The sequence below is a fragment of the Dermacentor albipictus genome, chromosome 4, assembly GCF_038994185.2.
Source record: "Dermacentor albipictus isolate Rhodes 1998 colony chromosome 4, USDA_Dalb.pri_finalv2, whole genome shotgun sequence".
Classification (NCBI taxonomy): Eukaryota; Metazoa; Arthropoda; class Arachnida; order Ixodida; family Ixodidae; genus Dermacentor; species Dermacentor albipictus.
In genome coordinates, this window is record NC_091824.1 from 16,744,828 (window position 1) to 16,771,563 (window position 26,736).

Below are 26,736 nucleotides of genomic sequence, written 5' to 3' on the forward strand. Positions count from 1 at the left end.
TGGCCCAAATATGAAAAAGTGCTTTGAAGTCTGTGATGTCAAGCTAGTGCTGGTGTTTCGATGCATCAATCAATAAGGGGAACTGTGACCTTCATTTGCTCTTCTAATAGTCTACTTATTACCCCGAAATTGAAGAGTGTTTCTTTTTATAGTGGCCCTTTAACGGTCCTTACATCACCCAGTGCTGCCGGTAGCATGCATTGTTGTTACTCTAGGCTCGCCACTGCCGTCAGGGCATGCTGTGGGGGAATCGCTTATTTTGCTCGTATAGTTCTTATGCGGAAATGATTATGTAAACTAAAGAGAACACTAAACTATAGTATTTTGTTCGTTTTTCTGCATGTGCTTTGGTGGAAACCTTACACTTGCTCCAAACACAACAGTATAAGTGCTCCTGAAGTAGATTTTGCCTGCTCCGATTGGTGCTCCAAAATAAGGGCATTGCTACTACCGCTCTTGTTTAATTTCACCCATTGGATAATTTGACCAATTCTGTCGGTCCCATCAGGGTCAAATTAATTGAACACGACTGTATAGTAAAGTATTTCAGAATGCTTCGAGGCTTGCTGGCACCTTTTCTAAGGTTTCAAGATCCGGGACCCTAATTTACTGCAAAACAGGAAAAGTTAAAACTGATGCGCTCTAACATGCCAAAAGCACAATCTGATTATGAGGCAGTGGGGGACTCCGGAAATTCAGACCACCTGGGTTTTTTTAACGTCCACCTAAATCTAAGTACACGGATGTTTTCGCATTTCGCACCCATCGAGATGTGGCCGCCGTGGCCAAGATTCAATCCCGCGACCTCGTGCTTAGCAGCCCAACACCGTAGCCACTATGCAACCGCGGCAGGTAAAGTTGTAAACATGATATAATTATTCCTTTAATGCCTGTTAAGTTAAATATGACGGTGACTGTACTTGACCTGTTTGTGTAGTGAATTTTCTGGCAAATTTGGTAGAGATGGAGTGGGCCACTTGGCGACATTCTTCGTGTGTGTATGTTAAGCTGCAATTACTTTGGGCGTTCGGCTGTGAAATGGAGGATAGGGTTGTACAGTAGCATGGAATCAATCGTCACTTACAGCGCATACATAGACGAGAGACAAAAAAGGACGACGAAGACAAGCGCTGACTTCCAACTGATCTTGATTATGAGAAACATTCATATATATACTGGGACACCGAGACAAAAGCGCCCCCTACAAAGCAACCACCCGACATGAGTATGCATTCAAAATTCATGACCTAAGAACAACGAGAGTGCATGTGCGGAATCTCCCACAAACTTAAAAAAAAATAGGACCAAGAGCAGGTATCGACGTTGTATTCTCTGCTCCAAAAAAACTTGCCCAGCTTTGTGTCAGAACCAATCCTGTTGCTAAGGAACGTAGGATTTGCAGTGTTAATCATAGAAAAAAGTATACTGTTTGTTTGAAAGGGGTTGTATATAAGATACCTTTGAAATGTGGTCAGTCTAATGTAGGGCAGACAGGTAGATGTCTTAACGTCAGGTTACAATAACACAGCAATAAAGTACCCAAGGGGCGCGAAGGGTTTCTAGGTGTCCATTGTACACAGTGCGGCTGTATCCCGCTTTTCAAAGAAACCACTATCTTGGCGAGGCATTCTAATGAATGCACCAGACTTATCATCGAAGCAGCAGCGATTGCCGATGGTGACTCAGTTAGCAAGCCATCAATTGGATTAACTGACAAAGAACTGGTTTTTCTGAGGTCGCACATGCGCTCTCGTTGTTCTCAGGTCATGAATTTTGAATGCATACTCATGTCGGGTTGTTGCTTTGTAGGGGGCGCTTTTGTCTTGGTGTCCCATTTGGAAGGGAGTAATGGTGCCGGGGCTTACTTTTGGGAATGCGGTCCTGTGTTTAAGGGCAGAGGTTCAGCCGAGACTAGAAGTAAATCGGAGAGCTGTGGGAAGGTTAGCACTAGGTACCCACGCGGAAACCACAAACGAAGAAGTATAGGGAGATATGGGCTGGGCATCGTTCGAAGCACGGGAAGCTCAGAGTAAAATCCTATACGAAAAACGTCTGAGGAAATTGGACGATCACAGGTGGGCAGCTAAGGTGTTTAAATACCCATACAGAAAGAGCGTTGACTCACAATGGCGGAAAAGAACTAGGAAGCTAACCAGTAAGTATGCCAGACACGAGGACGAAGAAAGACAGAGCATTAAATGACAGGTTAAAAATGCGGAAGGTAAAAATTGGATAAATTCAATGAAAAAGAAGCATAGTGTGGAACTATATCGATACTGGAAACAGCAGATCAGGAAGGAAGCGTTTTGTGATAACTCAAGAGGCAGTGCCCTACTCTTTGAAGCTAGATCAGGATGTCTTAGAACGCGGAGCTATAATAAGAAACTTAACGAAGAAGAAGACACATGTACTGTGTGTGGTAAATATGTAGAAACAATGGAACACCTCATACTAAAATGTGATGGTATCATTCCTGATGTCGATGCGGCCACAGTCACCCTTCCTAGGCCCTAGGGTTCAGGGATAATGATAGTCATGTGAATAAATATGTGGTGGAAATTAGCAAAAGGCGATTGGAGGATTGGTGGTTCAAAAGCAGAGAGGTGACATAAGGTTAAAAGGGTAGGAAGACGTATTTAAAGAAAATCGAGAAATTCAATAACACACAACACAGATAAAAATAAAAGGCAAAAAGAAAAACTGAGCATGGTGGCAACTGCCATCGCCTCGTTTCAAAGGGGACGCTCCTACCTTCCATCCATCCCATCCATCCACCCAGTATATATATGTATGTTTCTCATAATAAAAATCACTTGGAAGTCAACGCTTGTCTTCGTCGTCCTTTTTTGTTCCTCGTCTATGTATGCGCTGTAAGTGATAATTGATACCATGGAATACCAACTAGCCCGTACCCAAACCTTGCTTCTGTACAGTAGCAGCCTGTTTCTCTCCAGCTCGCTCTGTTTGTGTGTGCAGGTGGTGCTGGACTTGACCAAGGGTGTGACATTTGTGATCACGGGCGTGTTCATGCTGCTCGTGTTTGGCCTAGAGCAGGGACTGGAGCACTTCAGCCCGAGCTGGCCCTACCTGGTGCTGACGAGCGCCTACTTTGCACTGACTGAGCGCGCGTGTCAGGAGCGGCTGCCCACTGTGCTGGGCTGGCTGCAGCTGGCGTCCCTGGAGAACCTGGAGCCCCTATGGGCGCCCGTGCTGTGCCGCCTAGCCTCCTCCCTGGCCACCCTGCTGCTCGTAGTGGCTGTCTCCTTCTGGGGCGGCGGCCATGGTGGGGGCGCCTGGGGCCTCTGCTTGCTCGCCAGCTATTTCAACGTTTACCTGGGCCTTAAGGTGAGGATGATGAGTGTTGCTCATTGCAGGCAGCGCTAGCCTTGCAATTGCTACTACCAGCAGAGTGCCCTTGTCAGGTAGGGCCCATCACAGCACACATGGGGAAAATAAGCGGCGAGGACTGAATTGATCAAACCACGGTACTCTATCCGCTGCACACCATATGTAGAAGGGATGTGCTACGGCACCTTCTCAAGTTCCTCTGCAATACAGAGCTGGAGTGTTCATGGTGAGCCATGTAGGAGGTGGAGAAACACCCAATTGTTGGTTGATTAATTGCATGATTCATTGATTTATTTGTTAATACGAAAGCATTATGTGGCTCACAAGGGGGAAAATCCACCGTTTATGTCGTTGGCGTGACCACACCATTGTCCAAACAAGGCCACAGACCCTTTACCTTTGGTGGGAGTTGAACTCACCTTTGGTATTAATTAAGGCACAGTTAATTAATGTAGAGTCAATTAAGGCCATCAAAACCACGACCTTCGGGGGCCGTGGGTTTGATTGCCTTAACCGTTCATCACGTTGCAGCGCTTCTGCCAACGTGGCCACTTGAGTCACGCGACGCTGCCACTGGCCCCACCGGACGTTGCCGTGCTTCTGCTGACGTGGCCACAATACTTTCACATTCATCCATGTAGAAATAACTACTGAGTGCCCCTTGAATTTTTGAATGGTCACTTGAATGATCAATTATTCATGTTTAACAGGGATAAGCGGGCTAGTTGGTAGTCGTTATTGGAATGCATCATGTAACCGCACAAAAACAAGGGACAAGGGACTTCTTTGTCCCTTGTTTTTGTGCGGTTACATGATGCGTTCCAATTATTCATGGACTGGTTGATCATTTCACTGATAGACACATTGACAGGGTTGTACCGTGCAGATACAGGACAGTGCCATGAGGGACACTTAGTGGAGAGCTGCAGATTGATTTCAACCACCTTGAGTTCTGGTACCCTGTGCTCGCACATAAGCATTCTTACATTTTGGCCTCATCAGAATGCATATGTCACGACCAGAAGTCAAATCCACAATCTCGGCAGCAAAATGCTCCAAGCCATTATGCTGTTAAGACTTCGTTAAAACACGTTGTTGGGCTAGTTGGTGCATTGTATTTAAGAAAAAAAAACAGCCGAAGAAAGATGTTGACAGGAAACATACAAGAACACAGGAAAGAGGCCGATTTCCAGCCTCTTTCCTGTCTTTTTCTGTTTTTCCTGTGTGCGTCTTTCTTTTTTGCTGGTTCTTCCTTAAATGTTAGACTTCTGTTAATTCGACACTGGTTAACTGGATTTTTCAATTGATTCGATCCCGACCGAAGGTCCTGGCTTGTGCCTCTGCATTTCTGGGGGCCCAAACACTTGTTATTTGTTTATTTCGATCCTAAACTCGACCTTTGCTGGATAATTGAAACTTGGACAGTCAGCACACACATTTCACTGACCAGTATGGTGATACCGATAGCAACCCCTTTAGTGGCAGTGTCTGTCTCGGCTAAGCTTAAAGGACAGTGAATGCGTTCAACGCACTCGTCACTGGTAGAAAATGGCTACTTTCTGCCAGCCCTGGGAAGATTTTCAAGCATTAACTGTAGCTCACAACGACCAATGACAGCATTGACCCAGTTATAACGCGCTCCTTTTTCTTAATTTTTCAATAAACTTGGGCCAAACATTGCTTGCATGGCATAATCAGATACAAGGCCAAAACCGCTTTCGCCGTGTTCGTATGCTTTACTATACTTAACTAAAAGTGCAAGAAATGAGGACACGAGAAGGAAAGCCAGGCAGGACAAGCACTTACTTCAAACATAAAGTTTATTCTTGGAAAACCATGCGTGTTTATCAGCCGACACAGAGAGCAAAAGCAAAGTACAGTAAAACCTTGTTATAACGAAACAGGATATAACGAATTGATGGATATAACAAAGCAATCATAATTCCCCTTGAAATTCCAATAGATGCCCATGTATTGAAAACCTCATTTTAACGAAGCTAAAATTTCCTCGCAATGGGTATAACGAACCTTTTTTTAGAGCGCTGCTGTTTGGCGCCCGTTCCTGCTTTTCGCAGTGCCGCCATGCCTCGCCATAGCCAGCTCCATAGCTGCGCGCTCCTGGTGCCATCTCTCTTGCGCACAGCGCAAGCTTTGGTCTTATCGCTCCTTCTCCAATGCCACCCATGTGCAACGGCAATCAGAGTGCCGGCTCAGTGGCGGCTGATCTCGATGATGTGCTGCTGCCCGTGCTGAAACACATAGCCGCCACCGTTTGCCACTGCGTGCACCCCTTCCCCTCCTCCTCTCCTCTGTGGCAGCAACCGCGTAAGAGCGCGCAGTGTTCTCCAGTTGCCAAAGCGCCGGCTCGATATGAGCAGATCACGGTGCGCGCTTCCGAAGCTAAAATGCAAAGCCACCTTCAGTTGACTCGCTAGCAGTGTCAGCGGCGTCAGTCAGTTGCTGACATCTCTTCACCGCGCAAAGTTCCTACGTGCCTACGCGCTGCCTTCCACAACCTCCTGATAAGCGAGGCAGCTGCACCAAGCAGCGCTCCATTTGTGGCGGCTGGTGCGAAATGTTCCGCACCAGACGAATTGTCCGAGGTTCACAGATGGTTTATACTATAATATAATCCGCCTGCCTATATAAGTAGTTTATTCTCAGCCCGTTCTTTCTGAGCCATGTGCTAGGCAACCGGTGGAAGTCCTTCATCTGCTGCTGCTGCTAAACCAGCTGCCCGAGCAGAGGCCCAGCGCCGTCGCCGCCAGAATCCATTGGTGTGTTACGCCCAACTTGGTGCATTGGTGCTGCAAGTCTAGTGTGTATCCATCGATTTCTCTGACCACAAAACTACCTTCATGACAATAAAAAACTGGGAGTAACTGGGAGTAGAGTGTTTCTTGAAGTGAAGAATAAGAAGTTGGAACTGTACATACATGTCTTGCTCGAATTATTTGCCTTAGTATATAGAAAAGCCGAACCAGCTGAAGAGCTGCGCTCAAATTTCGCGTTAGGAAGCAACGCAATCATCGGCAATCTTTTTTTTCGCAATGAGCATTTACTGATGGTTTTGGTACCCGTCAAGTCAATGTCCTATAGTGTACGACGTTCACGTCTCCCGGCCTCCCCTTTCCCGTGGAACTGGTGGACCCGCCCGCTCTTGCGCTGCATGCACGGGGCAGTGCCAACTGCGGTTTTGTTGTTGCTTGTTGCTGCCTCTGTGTGCATTAGAGTGTACTAGAATATTAGAGTGTACTAGAACATGGTTGAGTGGGACGAGCGGCGGGGACAGTGCATGCTTTGCAATGAGGCACACGACAATGAAAAGTACTGTGGCGGTGCTGCGATCGAAGTGGATTGGGCCGCATCAAGGTCGCGCTGTTGGAAACTGCTGGCGATTCTGCTCGGCAGGGTCGTTCGTACTGCTTCGTGCACTGCTGTTTACGATCAGACCGCTCAAATGGCATTTATAATTGGATATGATAGGTATTTATGCCTTAGGAATAGATGCCTTTCTTTCTCTTCTTGATCTCATTTTATTTATATCTAACGTTGCTCGGTGACTGCACGTGCATTGCGGCCGCAGTGTCGGCATTCATTGGGGAACAAATATTTTTCGTGTTCTTCAAGCAGCACGTATATCTTATGTGTATTTCTGCACATATAGTTTTTCATCAGTAGGTCTTGCATAATGCAGACAGAAAAAATATATGTAAACATCCTGCTTGCTGCTTCGAACAAACATATTGGCCCCATCTGTTTCAGATTTACCGGAAATATTCTTATAGAAAAAAAAAAAAACTGCAGTGCAACATTCAATTCATGTTTCCGTATTCCCAGCAGAACAAGAACACGGAGTAATTGGCCCGGGTTCTTTATTGCGGTCAGCACTCGGATGCCGAAAACAGTTTTAGATAGCTGTTATACATGCTAATCTTTGGCCTGCAAACCGTGTGAATTTTTTTGTCCAATCTATGCTTAACAACAACATCAAAACAAGACTAAGTGCCCCTCCACACTGGCGAAGGATGACCAGCGAAGTTGTGTATGTGGGCCCCTAAATAGTGAACCGCACATCTGCCACGGGTGGGCCCGGCATTGTATTATCTTCGGGATTGGCCCAGGTATGGAGAGTGCTTAACGCCTGCGTCACCTCCGCTGCATGTCGGCCCAGCATTGCACTACCTTCGGGATTTTTGTCTACACGCGGACACTATAGTGAGGAAAGTAGCACTTTAAAGCTTCGCTTTTGAAGGGTCCCTCACCATGCCCCATAGCAAGTTTTGGTTACACGCTAGAAGTTGTTATGTGACCTATAGGGAGCATTCTGCTGCAAGAATTTTTCAGATCAGCTCATTAATAGCCGAGATATAAATATTTCAGTGCCGCGAACCCATGATTTCAGCAGGCGGGCTCCATTTCCATGCAAGACACTCTCTCCACTCGCCCTGTCTAGCCTCCGCAAGCGAAATTCCTTCCCTGTGCTCTCCCATACTGGACCTCGAGGCTCGTGTGACGCATACGTCACAGGCCCCGCCTTCATTTTTTTTTCTCCTCACTTCTTTTTGGGCACTACGCATTTCCACTGATGGCGTCACGCATGAGCTGTTGTCTCGTTTGCGCAGCGCACAATATTGCGTGCTGTGCACAAGGAAACATGACTAGCGGTATAAGTCAGTGCTACACGAATACTGAGGCAGAACAAGCAGACCACAGAGCATGATCACTCGTTGGAACACGGTGGAAAATGGCGTAGTTTCGGTACCTGCGCATGTGACCGCACGACTGTGGGAACAAACAGACGAAGCGGAAGTACCTCTCTCTTGCTTCTGTGCGAAGTAAAACAAGGAACACACAGACATTCGATTTGTGTTTTTTATTATGTCACTAAACTTCAATTCGTCAATTCAAGCAACAGCGCACAGATAACAAATGTTGTCTTGAATAATTCTTGAAGTCACGTATCACCACGAGCGACATCACACTGCTGACTCCAGTACGTAGGCGTAGGCACATGATTACGTCATCCTCCGGCTTGGAGCGTGGTGGCCGTGAGGAGAAAGAAAAACGGCACTCGGTTTGAAATTTCAGATCTTTTCGCGGCGCCTAGCAATGTAGTACTTTCCAGATGCGTTTGTTATCGTGCAGTGTATGCTCTGCGCTTGTTAACTCAAAGTGGCCAGACCTGGTGAGGGACCCTTTAAAAAGAAAGAAAAAGAAAGCGGCGTGGTAGCTTAATTAATGGCTGCACAGTGGACATGGTGCTGCGCTGCTAAACTCGAGCTCAAGGGTTCAAACCAGGTCGCGGAATTTGATGGGAACGAATTGGAAAAACACTCGTGTATCTCTGTTTCGGTACAAGTTCAAGAAGCCTAGGTGGTGCGAACTGAACAGGGTGCCTCATAAGCATATCGCCAGATGTAAAACAGTAGAATTGGTTTAATTAAAAAAAGAAACAAGAAGAAAACAGGGTAGCTGCGTCTTTTGTCTTTTTTCTAGGGGTGTAAGCGAAAGAGCTTATTCTTGAGTTTGATTTCTGAGAAAAGCCATGTTATGCTTACCTTATACAGTGAAACCTCGTTAAACCGTAGTTGGCCGGAGCTAGGAAAAAGTATGTACTAAACTGTAGTACTGTTTAACCGAAATAGCACGAGACTGCACCCACTTACCTGTCAAAAACGGGACTCAGAGAGAGTGAGATGAAAGAGGAAATAAACATGCAGTATTTATTCACTTCGCACAACAAAAGTGTTATTTCCGTTTGATGCCACGCGGCCTAGCAGCGACGAGAGCGGCCTCAAACTTACTGAAGCTGCGTGCCAGCTTTTCAGCCAGCCCCCTCTTCTCGGTAAACACTCGCATGGCAGATTACTTGTTGCCATTACGTATTCTCCATGCACCCGCGTGGTAGCGCTGTAGATGTGGCAGGGGGCGCCTTTTTCATTGCGGGGTGCTGTTCTCGTTGTGACGATTGCATTCATGAGGCTGACGTAACGCGCAGCTTCTGCCACTGTCGGGCCTGGATCGCCCGTGCTGTCGCTTTCCGTGTCGTCTTCGTCACTGTTGCTAGCTGACACTTCGGTAACAGCAGAGGCAACGGTGGCGAAAAGTCGAATCTCGTAGCCGACATCTCTTCGTGGTCGCAGCAGCGCTGTCGAGCAACTTCTTCGCATTCCAGATGCCATACACCGTACTCAGTAGCAGATCCTTGTCACGTGCCGGTGCCGACTTCGTGTCACGTTTAATAGCGTGAATGATGTATAATTTTTCTTCTATGCTGAGCATCCGGCGTCTTCTTTAGCCGAGCTTCGACATGACGCGAGTCCTTGCTTGCGCAATGCCACAATGCTCTCTGGCATGCCACCGCAATGATGTTGATGTTGATGTGGCTTCATGCGCGAACTTACAGGGCACTTGGAGGCCGTTCCGATCTCTGAGGCTTGTTGTTCTGCCAGGCCGCCCGATGAAGACGACACACTGCCGTGTTTGCACTATGAAAAGTGGAAACACTATGTGTGAACCGATATGTGCACAATAAGCTGGTATGGTTTATGTGGATACAAAACACATTATGTTCAATGGCCGCTGAGTTGGCGATTTGACTGAAATAAGCTGGTATGGTTTATGTGGATACAAAACACATTATGTTCAATGGCCGCTGAGTTGGTGATTTGACTACTATCTTTAAAGCGAAACTACTGTTTAAGCGGGTACAGTTTAACGAGGTTTTACTGTACCACATTGGGCACCCAGTTTTAATGGGTTGCAGTCTTGCAGACATGGTGACAATGTCAAAAAAATGTTTTCCTTGCCTGAATCAAGTTTGCAGATTTACAGGCTCTCCCAAAACGGTGCGTGTTTATTGAATGAAAGCCAGGAACTTGTTCAGCAGAACTGATTAGCACCAGTGCATTAATTCTCTCTCAGAAACTGGTGTGCTTCTATGCAACAGCCACGATTCTCCAGCAGCACAATCATTCTGAATAAGAGTCCTCACTTGCATTGGCTTCTCACCTTCGAGATTTCAAAAGTGATGTTATCCGTCATTACATTCAAACCTAAACAGCTATTCAATAATTTTTAATAGTGAATTGTGAAGTCGAATATGATCTGAATGGCAAATATTATTTAATTAGACTATATGTTTCTACTTCATTTCATCTGCTGGCACGTTGAAGGAGATCGCCAAACAAGCTGCGGAGATTGCTTTGGTAAGGACTTCCCTGTCTCCACGATTCAGTCTGAGTACATAGACAATATCTCGTCCCCAACGCTGTTCTTCATATTAATGTCCAATTATTGCCTTGATTCCTTTTCTCAGAAAGTCGATTGGTTCACGTAGGGATAGTGAAGCTTTTGAAATAAACATGCTTATTCCAGTGAGGAGTTCTCACTTTTTTAATCAGTGCAGTCAGAATATTTGATAATAGTTGTCTTACATACTTTTCGTGGGTATATATGTCTATGTACCCTTAGATTAACCTAGAATGCATTAGATGCATTGGTCATCTGCATCTCTTTGTGCCACGGAATCAATAAACCTGGTTTATTTCACTATAATATTGTTTTCCTTGATCATTGTCCCTGGTCAATATTCCACCAACACGAAACGCATAAAAAATAACACGATACCAATAAAATGTTCTTACGTAGCTTCATGTTGCTGATAGGCGGCTTCTGTGGCAAAAATAAAGTGTTACTTTTAGAAAACAGTGTTAAAAATAGCAGTTTACCTGACTAAAACCACAATTGATACCGGCTGACAAGAGTTGCGGGCACACCAAAGCAAGTAAAACCATAAAGAATCTTACTGCACAGACTTCTTGCGAGAAAAACTGGGCGTCTGCGTCTGCGCAACGAACACATGCTCCCTAGCAGACAACGCACTGGACAATGATGGCAAAATTGAAGACGTCATGTTGCATAACTCATGCCTCAAATATTTATACGTAGCAAGAATATGTCAATGTAAATTTGCTGTGGAAATAAAGCACTATTATAAAAGCATAGCGTGCAATTGGTCTGAGGGTCCGTCGTGAAATTTCGTTGAATCAAAGGCATTGGCTGAATATGCCACAAAGTGCATCTCCGCCCCAATCCAATTCGCTCGCAGTGCGTTCACAAGATTTTTCCACACGCGGCGCCTCAGCGACAGATCGCCATTCGGCCCTCACGTTTGACCCACTCGACCATAGTCTAGTACACTCTAGTGAGCATCAACGATATCAGTATTTCTATCGGTTCGTTCGTGCGAGTTCCCGCCGCCAGAAAGGAGATGGACGGCAAACAGAAGGGCAAAACAATATCAATCGAGCAGAAGGTGGCTATGCTGAAAGCCGTCGAATCCAACTTTAAGAAGAAAAAAAGTGGCCGGAGATTTCAGCATAGCATTGAGCACGCTGTCGACGATATTGAGCAGTAAAGAAGCTGTCACCAGTGCTGTCGCACATGGCATAACAGGCAACAGAAAGAAGCTGTGAGCCCCCGCTTTCGTTGAGAAGGCGGTCTTCAACTGGTTTTTGGACGCAAGAGCAAGCAGCACTCCTGTGAGTGGGGCACTGTTGCAGCTCAAAGTGAGGGACTTTGCGTGCATCATGGGGAACGACGATTTTGTGGCGAGTGTCGGCTGGCTGCAGTGTTTGAAGGAGCGCCACGACATCGTCGGCAGGGCTGTCAGCGGGGAAGCGCAGTATGTCGACCTCAAAGCCGCAGTGGCGTGGGTGGAGACAAATGTTGGGCAGCTGCTAGAAAAATACAGTGCCAAGGATTTGTTCAACATGGATGAGACAGCCCTGTTGTAGCAGATGCTGTTGCAAAAAACCTTGGCCCGCAAAGGTGAACGCTGCCAAGGCGATAAGCAGAGCAAGGTCCGTGTAACCGTGTTGCTTTGTGCCAACATGAATGAGTCGGAAAAGGTGCCGGCCCTCGTGGTTGGCAAAAGTGTGTCACCATGATGCTTTAAAGGCAAACAAAAGCTCCAAGTGAGTTATGTGTCCAACCGTAAGGCTTAGATGACGAGAGAAATTTTTGCACAATGGCTGCGGGAGTGGCACGAGCGGCTGGGCAAGCTGAATTGGAAGATATGCCTTGTACTGGGCAACTATGGTGGCCCATCACACTGTCGCTGTGCTCAAAAACATTGAGCTATGCTGCTTCCTGCCAAACTACACTGCAGTTGTGCAACCCCTTGACCAAGGAGTTATCATGAACTTTAAGTCTAGCTACCGCAAGCGTGTGATCAACCAGATTCTGCTCCATATGAGCATGAAGCGCGAGTCCACAACCGACTTGTACATGGCGATTGAGATGCTACGGGCTGCTTGGATGGCTGTACCCGCAAGCATGATCGCCAATTGCTTCCGGCATGCCTCATTTGGTGTCAGCAGCGATGATTACAGTGAAGATCTTGGTGCTGCCGCCAATAAGGGTGCCGCGGGCGACGAAGCTCTAGTGTCGTGGGACGCTCTCCTTAACGCCGGCCTTGTGCCCGACTGCAACACTTTCTGCACGTACGTCAGTGCCCGATGCTGATGCGGTGACAACGGAAAAGCCAACGGAGGCGGAAATTCTGCGCGGCGTGATGGGGTTGCCTAATGATGACAGTGTCGAATGCGTCGACAACAGCCCGGAGCCTAATATTGGCGAACCGACGCCCACAGAAGCGCTGGATGTGGCAGACCTGCTGCACTGCTTCTTTGGCGCTCACGATGACGGTGACGATGGACTCGAAATAGCAATTGCAGCTGAAGAAGGCATCATTGGTCTGAAGAAGACGTGGCAAAAATCTATCAAAGACTTTTTTTTCTGTGAAGTGAACCGCCAGCTGGTGTGCTGTTGATCGATCAATGATGAGCCATTTGGCGTGAATAAAGTAGCAATTCCTTGCTGTCTTTCTTGCTTTTTTTTTGTGCAACGGTTGTTTTCTTTTTCGCATGGCGGGCTGCTGTGAGACTTGGCGGTGAGTACATCCTCTCTTGCAACAAAACTGCTTGTTGGCCTAGTTGGTCCTTGCTAAAAGACATGTTTTTTGCCACAATTGAACACTCACAAAAGGAAGACACACAAAGACAACATGGGCGGCACTTCCAACTGATTTATTACATAAACAACATAACAACATAAATCAGTTAGAAGTGCTGCCCATGTTGTCTTTATGTGTCTTCCTTTTGTGAGTGTTCGATTGCGGCAAAAAACATGTCTTTTAACATCCTCTCTTGCTTGCTAATTTTGGATAAAAATGGATAGTGGCTATTGCAAACTAATGGTTATAATGAAGTAATTACGACCCCCCCTTCAACTTTGTTATAAGGATGTTTTAGTGTACATTATTGCACAAGCATGCTCCAAGCACCCTCAAAATGTTTTAGAAAGTTATAAAAACGTTTATTGTGGCATGGCTATGCTCATAAAAAGAAAAACGAAAGCTCCAGGAGCATAAGACTTATAAAAACGAGCTTTCTCGGGTTTTTATCATGTGGGCATTGACAGCATTAGATTTGCTGCAAAAAACGAATTGCGCCAATGTTAATGCTATTTCAAAAGGAGCTGTCACTAGGGGTGCGCGAATACCTGAATGTCATCAAATTGAGTAAAGAGCATTCAAATCGTTTGATTCGTGAATCGAATATCTACTACACTCGAACTTCGTTATAACGAAGTTGAAGGGAGAGCTGGCAGTACTTCGTTATATCACTTACTTCGTTACATTCATTATTGTTGCATTTTGATAGTCTTTTGCATCCGCTTTTCACTTGGCTCGTCGCGGTTTGGCAGCACTTGGCACACAACATAGTGCTCCGCTGTGTGAAGGCTAGCGAACTGCGCCGTGCCGGCTTGGTTAGGCTGGCTCGCGGCCTCCGAGACTCCACCAACGCCAATGTGATCTCGGAGGCGATGCCCAGGTGGCTGCCAGCCCGCGCGGCGCGCTGCACGGAGAGAGAGAAGTGAATGCACGGCCTGAGCCTAAGCGTGGCCCCTTAAGGTTGCGCTGGAAAGATCTCGAAGGCCAGGCTCAGTTGCACCTGCCTGTGTGGAATGCATTAATCTTTCGTACTGAAGTGCTTAGCCACGCGGCTTGCACAGCCAGGCAGTCACAAAAGAGAGATGTCAGTGGAGAAGTGCCATAGTGAGCTGCTGCTTGTGCGCAGCTATGCATGGCAATGAGGAAGGCGAGTGTTGCGCGACGAAATATTCAATGCGAGGACACGGGAGTGTTGAACTGCCGTGGCGAACAAGTGCCAAACCAGGCGGAAATCGATTTACTTGGCGCGCAACGATCAGGTGTTCTTTGGTTTTAGAGGCGGATCTAGTTTGTTGTATCCATTGGCAGGGCAATTTCACTTTGCTAAAATGAGGTTTTAAATACATGGATCTCTATTGGGATTTCAATGGGAATTTATTTAGTTTATTACATCCATTATATTGTTATAATGAGGTTTGAGTGTACGGTAAAAGCTAAAGTAAAAGTAAAGGGTTTTCTATCTGGAAGAAAGCTCTTATAAGATATATAATTTCTTCATGGTGGAATGCAAACTAATTTTTATAAATCAGCTTGAGCAGCTGAATGAGCATTTTCACCAAAAAGATCCTTTGATTTTTCCCATATGTGACAAATAAAATCATAAAGCACTTTAATAAAATCAACTATCAAGTTAACTTAAATGGAACGACCATGTTGAAATGATCTGTGGGTCAGTGCAGCAAAAACTTGGCCTTTTAACCCTTTGACGATTGATTTTTTTCGCCATGTGTGACTGCCCAGGTCCGATTTTTTTTATTGCAGTTTACAATTCTTTTTAGGGACTTATTTAAAAAAAAATTTACCATAATTTTTTTGGGGTGACCGTGTAGTGAGAAAAAAATATTTTGAGTTTGTATATATGTACTCTTCATTCATGAATAACAACAATAAAAAAGGAAATAAACTATTAAGAATTAAAAATTTGATGCATTGATATACACATAGTTCAAGGCTATGAAAATGCGCACACGAGAATATTTCACAAGGCTCAAATGTTCCTGCTCTTACACTAATATTGACACGTGTACTTATATTTAACAGGCGACCACGTTTCGCCGCCTAACAAATGTTATCGCACAGCGCGGGACGCGTCTGCATGTATCCGAAGTTTCTGGAAAGTTATCGATGCTTCTACCTGCTGTGTTGTCGCCGAACCTTGTGTTATCTGATTTCATCGCGTGACTCGAATGTTGTAGAACTTTGTGGAAGGCATGCGGGTCCGAACGATTAGTCTGGAACATTCGATGATTGCTGTATAAAAACCGACGCGCTTGACCCGCTGATCAGATTTACGACGATCGCCGACTGTGTTCGCCGCTCTCGTTGTGCTTTAAGTGTAGCCTGTTTTGTGGGCACAGGTTCGCCCAATAAAAGCTAGTTTTGTCTTTCACAGTACTGCTACTGTGTTCTTTGACGTCACGACCACGTGACAATATGTACATTCATAGCATAATAGAACTGTTTAGGTGCGCGCACTCGAGAAAACTGTGTGGTTGTTTACCCATCAAAAAAGCAAAACGTGTGACAAACTTCCGCTAATCTTCATGCTATCATCAACCAGAGGCAATTAGTTTTCGCGAGTCTCTGAAAAGAAAAGAAAGCAACGGAAATGCATGCACGCGGCATCCTTCCTATGCACACCCCTGTGAGCACTAAACGAGCAAGAGACAGGCAGTCGGCCTTTGAGTGATTAGTAATGAGATAGCCATCAGTTTTGCAAGCGCAAGAAGCCGAAACCGTCCGCGGAACAAAACGCAAACCGCCGCCCGTGTGTGCGCTTCAATGCACGAGTGGTAGTATATAGACGCGCGGGAGCAAACTAGTGCTAAAGCAAACTATGCAACGAAAACCCAGAGAGGAAGGCGCGCGGAATAAATTCCCTGTATTCCCACATAGTGGTCACGTATGACAGAAAAGAAAAAGTTCGGAAATTGCCACGCTTCTTAAACATACAGGCGGCACCGTAAATATACGGCATCCACCATTTTTCTGCTTGTTCGCGGTGTCATGTATTTACATCATTGACCCTTAAAGGGCTAAGCTGGAAATTGATGGATGTTCCTGATGACGTCAAACTATAAACGTATAAAACAGTCATGCAAGCCATGTTGAAATCCACTTGCGTGATTTGGGACCCGTACAATCAATCAATCGGATGACCACACTCAAACAGATTGAACCTAACTAGCCGTTAGGTTCATTTTCAGTGTGAATAATTGATTGCAATCAGTGACCGCCTTCCATACCAGGGCTGGTCTTCCAACATTGTCTGCTCGAAAGAAAATGGCCAAACTGAAATTCTTTGAACAACATATCACAATAAGCTGTTTATCAATAAGCTGTCCGCAGTTTACTTGAGACCACCAGGTCGAACATTGCCCCGGATTAAACATACATATGTTATTTTGCCTTATGTACCACAAATTGATGTGTTCAGGTACGTGTTTTTACCAAGAACAATCGTTGATTGGAACAACCTTGACTCAGACATTTTTGTTGATCCAACCACAGTGCAATGGTTTGAAGAAAAACTGCAGTTGTTTTCGTGTTGCAATGTACTGTGTACATGATGTAGACTTTCCAGGGTGAATATTGTACTGTACGAAAATTATATGTTTGTTCCCCTCCTTTAACAGCCTGTTTAGGCTTACAGTATGTAAAATAAAATAATAAATAAAGAATAACCTATCCAACCACTTGAAAAATATGCCTGATGTTTTTACAATGTGAAAAACAATGAAAAACTGACATCGTGAGCTAACATGCAGTTTTCCAACTCATTTTGCCAAAGTAATTTGCACATATTAGTCAAACTTGCAGCACTTGTCTGATCAGAAGTGTTTCAAAGTGTGTTCGATATGTTTTAAATACTACTATCATTTTTATCAGTACTTTTGCTTTGGTGTACCATCTTGGCATGCACAATTGAGCACACAATGCCTGAAGGGGTTAAAACAGTCAATCAAAGCATTCACTGGCTCCATTGCAGGCCATGGACAGGCACCTGAAGGTACTGCTCCAGGAGCGTGCTCGGCTGGGGCGCTTCCGCTTCGCCACGCGGCAGGAACTCAAGGGCCTCGACGACGTCTGCCCCGTGTGCCTGCAGCGCATGAGTTTGGCTCGTGTCACCCCGTGCCGCCACATGTTCCACGGTGACTGCCTGCGCCGAAGCATCAAGGATCGCAGCACTTGTCCCATGTGCAAGCAGGAGCTGTGGTGCTGATCGCCTCTGTCAAGTTCTCTTACCACGCCAGTTTGAGTGCTATGGCAGTCTTCTCCTTCACCACGCTGCAGATGACGCTGTCGCGTTGCCACCTACTCTCTCTGTCTGAGTGGTGACTGCATCTGCTGTGAGGCTTGCCGAGAGGAGCTGATTCTTTTCCATTGGCCTCTCCTCCCCCGGTTCTTTGCTTCTTGTGAGCGGGATCCAGCTTGTTGTGCAGCTATTCATCCTGTGAGTTGTTAGTTGAGTTCGACGAGTTCTTTTGCAAGATTTCTTGTGGCCTCGTAACACCAGTGACTCCACTGTGAACACCTAGTCTGGTGCAAGTGTGTGGTTGCTTACTCTGCAGAACTTCTGTTAGTTTAGTGTAAAGGTGTGTGACTTATGTTCCTTTGCTGAGTTGTTGATAATTGTTCGCTCTGGTCTGGATGGACACTCGACTAGGCATCTGCGCTTGTGACTACTCCCAACACAATTCCTGTTAGTCGGCCCCTCTCCCTCACTTTTGAGTGTGACTTTTCTGTAGTGTCTGTGTGGTGGTCAGCACGCCCTACTGCAAGTGTGTGGGAAAGTGTTTTAAACATGTATCAGGCTGTGCCAGCACATGTTTGCTGCACATTGCCATCAAAAGCGCTGTCAAATAGCTGGCATCAGAACTGCTGGGCAGTGCTGCTATACTGCAACTGCTATTGCACATGCTCTGTTGTTTTATTCAGTCTGCTTTGTAACTGTGGATTTTAATTTATACTTAATAACGTCGGTGAACGAACACAAAACTGTCACGACTATGTGTCAGTGGACTGAGTCTACTGAAGTTTGTACTGTTGGCTGTTCCTTTGACCACATTTTGATAGAGATTTCTTAGTCCTGTATCATATTCATTTGTTACTACATCTTGTTTGTGCATTTTGACATTGTTGTGGTCTGACAAAAAAAAAAAAGAGGTTGGCCATGTTCTGGTTACAGCTTTCTGAAAGTGTAACACTGGAATGTGACCAAATTCTTTGTATCGCAAAGCTAGTAGTTTAATTGTTTTCCATATAGCCAATTGCCCACCTGAACTACCTAGTTTTAGTTAATAAATACGCAAGACTGGCAGCAGTGCATCATTTTTGAGCCAGTGAAATGCACTACTTCTATAATTGCTAAACTATCTTCTTGTCGCAATTTTTTTTTTTCTAATGCAGAGTAAGGTTATTCCATAAAGTGAAAAGGCCAGTTAGAAGGACGGCGATGTGTCTTTTAAAAAGAAAAATGAGTGAACTGGAGGCTCATGCGCAATTTTGTCAGCAGCCATCCCTACTGTGATTTTTAACTGCTGTGGCATTGTCCTACAATGGTGCTGCAATTGAATGTGGTGTTGTTACAATATTGCTTTGCCTGTCTATACATAACCGTAATCCGGACATCAGTGGACATACGTTTGACTTGTATGCTACACAAAGGCAGTAAATACATAATTGGAGGACAGGAAAAAAATAACACTGCACTTAAGTTAGGCTCGCCAAATACATCTTGTGCACATCATAAAATATCTTGGAGTCTAGCATAACTTGTATGTGTTGCCATGGTTTTAGAGAACATGTCGTAGGTGTGCATAAGGCTTGATAGTTAAGTGGATTAAATTTGCATGGATTGGACATGAACTGCCTGATAAATTAAGAACCTTTCTCACTTTATACGTAAAAGAAAGCTTCTACCCTAGCACACTATTAAAATACGGCACTGCAAGAGCAGCCACGACAGTAGTGGCGTTGCTTGGAATGAATTTGCTGCTTTTGGAGAGAAAAACCACAAGTGCGGCAGCTAGCGGGGCTTCACTTTCAAGTCAGATATTTAGCTTCTCTTATTAAAGTTGAGCTCTTCCATGTTTCGTGAGAAGAAAATGTGAGTTTGATGTTTTTAGGCTGGGCCAGCAGCTTATAGCATTTCATTTTCTATGCTTGAAAGTATAGGTGTCTGAATTGCAAAATTCCTAATTGAATTGAGTACAAATACTATCAAAGAAAAGTGACCTTGGAATATTGAGTCAGATATCAAGCACATTAAGCCACCTTAACTTGAAGTTGTAAAAACAAAAATTTCAAGATAAGTGAAATTGCAAAAATAAAAGCCCGCTCGCTGTGCATAGACCACATAGAGCCTTTACAACATGCTGCCACTAGTATCCCAGGTTGTTTTCGCACGCATCGACACTGCACACGTTGGCATCTACGGGCAAGGGAGTTACTGGCACCATGGCAAGACGGCGTGTGCTTGGCACGGAGTCGAGACGATTGTTCCTAATGCAGTGTTGGAAGCCAGTCATCATAATTGGTCAGACCTCGAAAAGCTGGCACTGCTGCTTTCTGCATCTTAATAAATTCAGGACACTTTCACTTCCAAAACTCAAACTGAAATAATGGAAGAGTGAAACTGTCACACATCAAGCAGACACCCATGAGCGATGCGACACTTATGCCTCACTGCCGCGCAAGCATGAAGTGAGCATTCTTATGCTGTGATGTCACTGAGATGCTGTGGGCTCACATGCTGGCTTCTTTTTTTCACAGTACCTGGACTGATCGTGCCTGCTCAAAAGTGTCAACCATCTTGCTCAAACTCACGGTTAATACGCTGACCGCATTGATGTGTCATTTAGGATGGCATCCTAAATGAGAGGGGGGAAAAAAAATACTTCGACTCCCAGCTCACCGCTGCTGCATGAAGCCATAACAAAGTGGCAGGAGGCAGCCGAGCAAGTCAGCGCAATTAGTGATAGACAGAAAGCAGGGGCAAGGATAAGCGGAAAGCGGGGCTCCAGCGTGGTGTCTGGCTCGGCTAGCGAGCTGCCGCCAGGTGAGAGGCAAGTGCAAGCATTGCTGCAGATGCTTCCCCATCACCTTTTTCCTGGTATTTTCGAAATGTAGATTTTGAGATATCCGGAGTCCGCCTCAGAAAATTTCCGAGATAAAAGGCGAAACACACATGGATTGACACCATGGCCCGAAATTTTTTTTTTACTTAGCTGGTAGAGATATCAGAGTTCGAGTTAATGAGGGTTTACTGCATATTTTCATTTCTAAGCAACATGAAACATAAAAGCTGTGCAGGGTCATCGTGCTATGGAAAGAAGGCTTATGCCTCAATACACACGAACCTGTTCAGAACTGGATATCTGGTCAGCTGAGGAACTTGTAGAAGAGCAACATCTGAAAGGCGATCATATACAATGCATCATCATAATGACTGTAATGAAACATAGGAACAGTGGAAGTTATTGAGTGGAAGTTAACTATTCAGCACGGTCACTCAGCAACTGGTGCCCCTCTGCAGTGACTATGGCTTCCCCGCAGTAGAATAGTCTCCCTTTAAATCTGGATTTCTCTCTGTAGACTTCAATAAGTGCTGTTATCGCTTGGGTTTCAGCGGAAATGGATATTTTACATCTTTGAATAATCATTTCTCAAATCAAATCTTTATTCCCGATTTCAAGTATTCGCACACCCCTGCTTGCAATTAAGAATGCTATATGAATTTATGCTTTGGCAGCTAGTCAGGAGAAACTGTGTGCTACCAGTGATTTAGATTGGCACTAGAGATTTAGCTTTAGCAGACATTAGACACAGTGAAGCGTCTATATGGAGACATGCATTTTCAATCAAACAGCTTTAAAAAGGATGTTTTGTGCTTCTGCTGTGCCATTTTTACTTTGATATCTCAACAAGATTGCATTTTTGGTTTGCAGCATTCACTGCAATGTGTGGCATTGTTTTTTGCCTGGTGTGTCTGAATTTTAAGTTGGTAACGGGAAATGACAACAGACAGTGTCTCTACAGCAACTTGTGTTGCTGATAAAAAATGTGCAGTGTTTTATTATTTGTTCCGGATGAAACAAGAAAAAAGAAGGACAAGAACCAGTGACAATAATTTTTAATGTAAACGAGTAGTCGAATGCATCAAGAAAGCTATTCATTTAATTAAAAGAACAGTGCACCTCACGGCGCATATTTGTTGCGGTGAGGATAGTTAAGGAGCATTTGTTGTTTCATTTTATAAATTCATAGAGAACAGCATCGTTAACCAGCACATCTGTAGCAATAGCACCGGTTAACAGTACATGTGTCTCAAAGAGCTCTAACAGCTGCTGTTTGGCAACGAATGCGCAAGTCAATTGTGTGAATGCCCACATCCTTTGTGTCAGTGCCTTTGTATTGGCGACGAGTCCAACCTCTGACCACCAACCATGAAAACTGGCGAAAGAGCCAAGGAAAGCCTTCTACTTATAAAAATTCAGAGTGCTGAAGATGTCCGATGCTTTATAGAATGGTGCAAACTGGTGATGTGATCTTGCTGCAAAATTTGAGCAGAAGTGAAGCAGATGTACACACTAACCTGGCCTACTTTATAGTTGGCCAGTTTACAGAGTTTGCCGGTGGAGATATGTTACAGTATATATATTGTATGCCTGCTTCTATGAAAGTAGTGTGCATGATTTTATGTTTGCACATATGTGGAGTTGTCTTTTGACACTCTGGCACAATTTGTATGCACACATATCATTTGCTTTGGCAGCTGCAGTAGTGCTACAGACAAGTGCAGTGTTCTGTCGCATAGCTACAGTTGATACAGTCTGTTCTGCAGTGCTAGAGCATAGCCTCCTGTATTTATTCAATGCCGGGCTAGTGATACTGAAGCTGGGGTTTTCTGAGAGGGTACCACATTCCCAGTAGTTGGTCACAGCTTATGGAACATGGTTAGGGTCATGTCAACTATCCTTCACGTTTCATGCGGAAGCTATCGCACGGACAGGGAGTGGCAGCAGTGCCCAGCTAAAGTTGTCCATACCCTAGCAATGATGGGTACAAAATTATTCGGAATGTGGTGTACTTAGAGTGGACCTCTGGCTCCCATGCATTGAGGAATGACTGGGCAGGCCCTGCAAAATACAGGAGGCTGTGGCTAGAGTAACTGACCACTTGCTCATGGTTGTGATGCAGCCTTACAAAGCTTCTGACAATCCCGATTTCGAGACATTCTAGTCTTGACAGTGTGCCTAGAGTTGGCACGACTCATAATCAGGGTGCCACATTATGTGCCACTTCAGGTGTGTTGCAATTGAAATGTGAATATTGTGAATATGTGAACATGAACTATAACAAAATTTCGACTGCATGTGAAAAGCCAGTTTCAGATAGTGTAGATAATTTAGGAGCCTCTGTGCAAAATCTTATGTTTCAAATACAGTTGCACTCACCACGAAAAGCTCGCAGAAAAATACAGATGCCGGCACTACCGCTCACTGGAAATGATGCTGAATCCGGAATGTTCAGAACTGTGTGGCTCCTTGACATGACCTCTGCGATAGGCGTCGCCTTGCACACTGTGCAAATCTCGGAAGCAATATGCCAGGACCTGTTCACATCTGCTAACTATCAGGTGCACCCATCGGCCGCTAAGGTGTTACTTAAAGGCTGTTAATAATAAAATTAGCTAATTACCACCTCTCCAGATTTGCCTCTCTAGCACATGTACCCATCTTTAACCAATTAAGACAGTGAAATTCCATTGCAGTCAGCACTTAATGGCTGTGAATACTCATGTGTTCTTGCACCCAGAGGGATGTTATCAATGTGTGCATGATGCAGTGGCCTCACCGAGTAGTCGTGCATAAAATTTAAAAATGGATAGCCGGGTGCATTGCGGAGGCACCTTTCACCTCAACACATTGTGTGATGCAGTTAGGATGACAAACTTATCATAATGAGATTTGGTCTTGTTGCTTTCGCCAGCATGCTAGTTAATTTTTTTTTAGTCACTTGTTGCAGTTATGTTTTTTTGGGGCGCTAGTCGGCATTCAACATTTTTCTATAGGGGAATAGTAATCTGCTGTGCATTGTCAAATCACCAAGCTTTACTGGCCCACTTCTGCTTAGGCCAATTAATAGTTTACTACTTTATTAAAAGTTTGTGATTAGGCCCACTTCAATTCGATATGAATCTTTTGTTGCAAATGAAGTGAAATTTTTAAAAAGCTTATCGGCATTCTTTTTAGTGCCTAGTGTCATTATTATTGATGACAATGGGCTGTTATTTGGCCATTATTTCTTTTAAAGGAAAATTCAGCCATTTTCTAAACCGTGTATGAAAAATGATTCAATAAGCACATTTTCAATTGAAATGAGTTGCATTCTCCAGGTACTTTTTTGACGAAATATCCTGCTTGTTTTGAGGTAAGCAAACTTATCCTTTCTTTCCTTTTTATTTCCCTTCTCTCCATCTTAAAATTCTGTTTCTATTCCCTGCTTCTCAAAGAATAGGCTGGCGTTAAGCCCCCCTTGGTGGCATTTACCAACCTGCTTCCTCCAGATTTCGATCTTTGTCCTTTGTATAGGTCCGTTTTCATAATTAATAATAAGCCATTATGTCTAAATGGGCTTGGCTTGAGTGGCATATTTTCCGATGTGTTATTCAACCTGATCATCTGTATTCAGGATGCATATTGGGATTGGCACAAGAGAGACATAGAAAAAAAGACAAAGGACAAGCACTAGGTTTATTGCCAACTAGCTTGCTATTAGTTGGTCCCTCAGACTGCAAGTGACTGTATGGCTGTTTGAAATCAAGACTGCTGCTGGCCCATAGGCTTTACTAGTTAGCTATCACTTTGTGCACAAATTTCATTGCAAGAGGAATAGCTGGTATTGAGCTGCAGTATGTGGTCAAATGTACCGAAATATTGGCAAGCTCTTAAAGCATTGGCAGCAAGCATGGCTACCAACTCTCATGATTCTTGCAGCCATCTATGCTTACTAAGCTCAAGTGGATGTGGTAGATGTGACAGGTGCCTCTGCATTATCATTATTTACTCGTAGAAGCTTGATGTGGGTGAGTTGGTTATGCATACTTGATGAAATGAGCGCTACGAATACGCGGACGAAAGAACACAGCGCCTTGTCTGTCGTACATGTGTTCTTTCGTCCGCGTATTCGTAGCGCTCATTTCATCAAGTATTATTTACTCGCACTGTGTTCCTTTTGGAGCAGTTGCCCCAACCCTTAGCATTGGCCAAGAGGCATTCTTATGCTCGAAAGAAACGCATAAGTTGATCGAAGTTGTTCAGCCTCTATCCTGCCTCTCGGGCACACGCTTCATGTGCAATAGTCTACTGCAAGCACACGTGCTCTTGTGCACTGCAATTTTCATCAACTGTGCCCAACGTGCTGCTGAGGTGACAGTTCCGGTGGCTTGTTTTGCGGAAATTGAGAGTGCACTTATTTTTTATCTGTTGCAATATTTTAGTGGTCACCCCTGTCCATTCGTTTTTTTTTTCATTGATGGCTGAATAAATTATGCTGAATGTTCGCTGATCACAGCAGAGAATGTTTATTTTTAGCAGTACACACCGAAGAGACTAGCAGTGTGCATAAAAGCTTTCACTGAGCAGTTCACAATAAATATCACACTGTCTGGCAGCTAGCTGCCTTTGTCACCTACAGTTTGGGTATGTGGCCTATTGCTCTTGTGCTTCACTGTGCTTTACGAGAGGCATTCCCAGCATGTTTAGCGGCTGTTCCATGTGGTCTTTGAATGCTTTCACAAACTCAGCTGCAGTTTCCTCGGTGATGACCCGAGCATCATACGAAAGAGTGGCAGCCATGGCATGCAGCGGCCTACCATCACACCCAGGCACTAGTGCAGATCCTCCTATGGCCAGTATGGAAGCCTGTGGAGGGTTGATCACTGCACTAAACTGCGAGATGCCAAACATGCCCAAGTTGGAGATGGAAAAGCAGCCCCCTTCGAACTCGTTTGGCTTCAGTTTGCCCTCTCGGGCTCGGCTGGCCAGTTCTTTAACAGTGGTGGCGATTTCGTCAATGCCCAGAACATCTGCAGCCTTCACAATAGGGGTGATGAGGCCAGTGTCGGTAGCCACAGCGATGGAGATGTCGATGTCTGCCAAAAGCTCAAGGCTCTCGTTTTTCCACATAGCATTCATGGCGGGCACCCGATGCAAAGCCATTGCTGCTGCCTTAATGATGAAATCGTTCACAGACACCTTGATTCCGTCAGCGGCGTATTTCTTCCGGGTCTCTAGCGTTTCGTCTATGTTGCACACCACGTTCATATAACTGTGGGGGATCGTCGTTTTCGACAGGGTCAGTCGTTTGGCGATTGCACGTCGCATGTTAGTCAACGGTACGTCCTCATATTCGTTTTCCTCCGCCAACGCTGTCGATTGAGTAACGAACGACTTAGGCTTGCCGGCAGGAGATGCGGCAGGCGCGGCGCCTGTTTCTGAGATGCCTTTAGCGGATACGTACCGAGCAACGTCCGCTTTCAGCAGTACGTTGTGGGGGCCTGTAGCAGGCACATCCTCCGCTTTCAACCCGTACATGTCTAACAGGTGCTTGACAGCCGGACCAACCATGGATGCCTTGGAGCGCGAACCGGCCGGCTTCTCCACTTGTTTCGGTTGAGAAGCAGCGGCACCTGTCGCGCTGGGCGCCACTGTTTCCTCAGCAGGAATGTCGACATCCTTCCAGTCCTGCCCTTCCTCGACCATGAGTCCGATGAGCGTGTTCAGCGGCTGCACTCCGGAGTTTGCGTCCTTCAGAATTTTGGCGAGGATACCCGAGTCCTCGATTTCGTAAGCGACAACGGCTTTGTCAGTCTGAATCTCGCAGAGTACGTCTCCGGGCTGGACCGTGTCCCCTTCGTTCTTGAGCCATTTGATGATCGTGCCTTCCGTCATGGTGGGCGACAGCGCAGGCATCCGAAGCTCGATGCCTTTGACGCCGAACAGGTACGCTGTATGGTGGAAATTGTGCCTCGGCGGAAGTATTTCACGGGACGACCGTAGTTTAGCGAGCAGCCGAAATGTTTGGACGAGACGGGAGGATTTCCCCATAGTCAAGGGCGCCATATCGACCACAGCCAACCAGTGTCGCAGCACGAAGCATAATGTTGACGCTTTACGCCAAACGTGGAGTTTCGGTTCTATTTTAGCCAAAATTGGTGCTCAAACTTTTTCAGTAGGTTTTTCTGAACAAACTATGCACTTGCTTATCTATGTTAGAAATTGTAATTAGTTTTTAGCTTTTTAATGTTCAAAATATTCAACTAACGTTTTTTCAAACAGCCCGTTAAGCTTCACGATACCCGT

At 45.2% G+C, this 26,736-nt stretch overlaps 2 protein-coding genes across 3 annotated transcripts in view; one reads left to right on the forward strand and one right to left on the reverse strand.

Moving 5' to 3' along the window:
* LOC135917197 (uncharacterized) overlaps positions 1-24,945 on the forward strand; it is a 78,522-nt gene extending 53,577 nt beyond the window's left edge. For both annotated transcript variants that reach the window (XM_065450713.1, XM_065450723.1), the window contains exons 5-6: positions 2,977-3,345; positions 17,358-24,945. In XM_065450713.1, coding sequence (XP_065306785.1) covers positions 2,977-3,345; positions 17,358-17,591 — 603 coding nt within the window. In that variant the 3' untranslated portion in view covers positions 17,592-24,945. The remainder of the gene's footprint in view (positions 1-2,976; positions 3,346-17,357) is intronic.
* LOC135917189 (pyruvate dehydrogenase protein X component-like) lies at positions 24,933-26,544 on the reverse strand. Its single transcript, XM_065450706.1, has one exon. The coding sequence runs from the start codon at positions 26,494-26,496 to the stop codon at positions 25,084-25,086; it is 1,413 nt and encodes a 470-aa protein (XP_065306778.1). The 5' UTR covers positions 26,497-26,544; the 3' UTR covers positions 24,933-25,083.
* Positions 26,545-26,736: the final 192 nt, after the last annotated feature.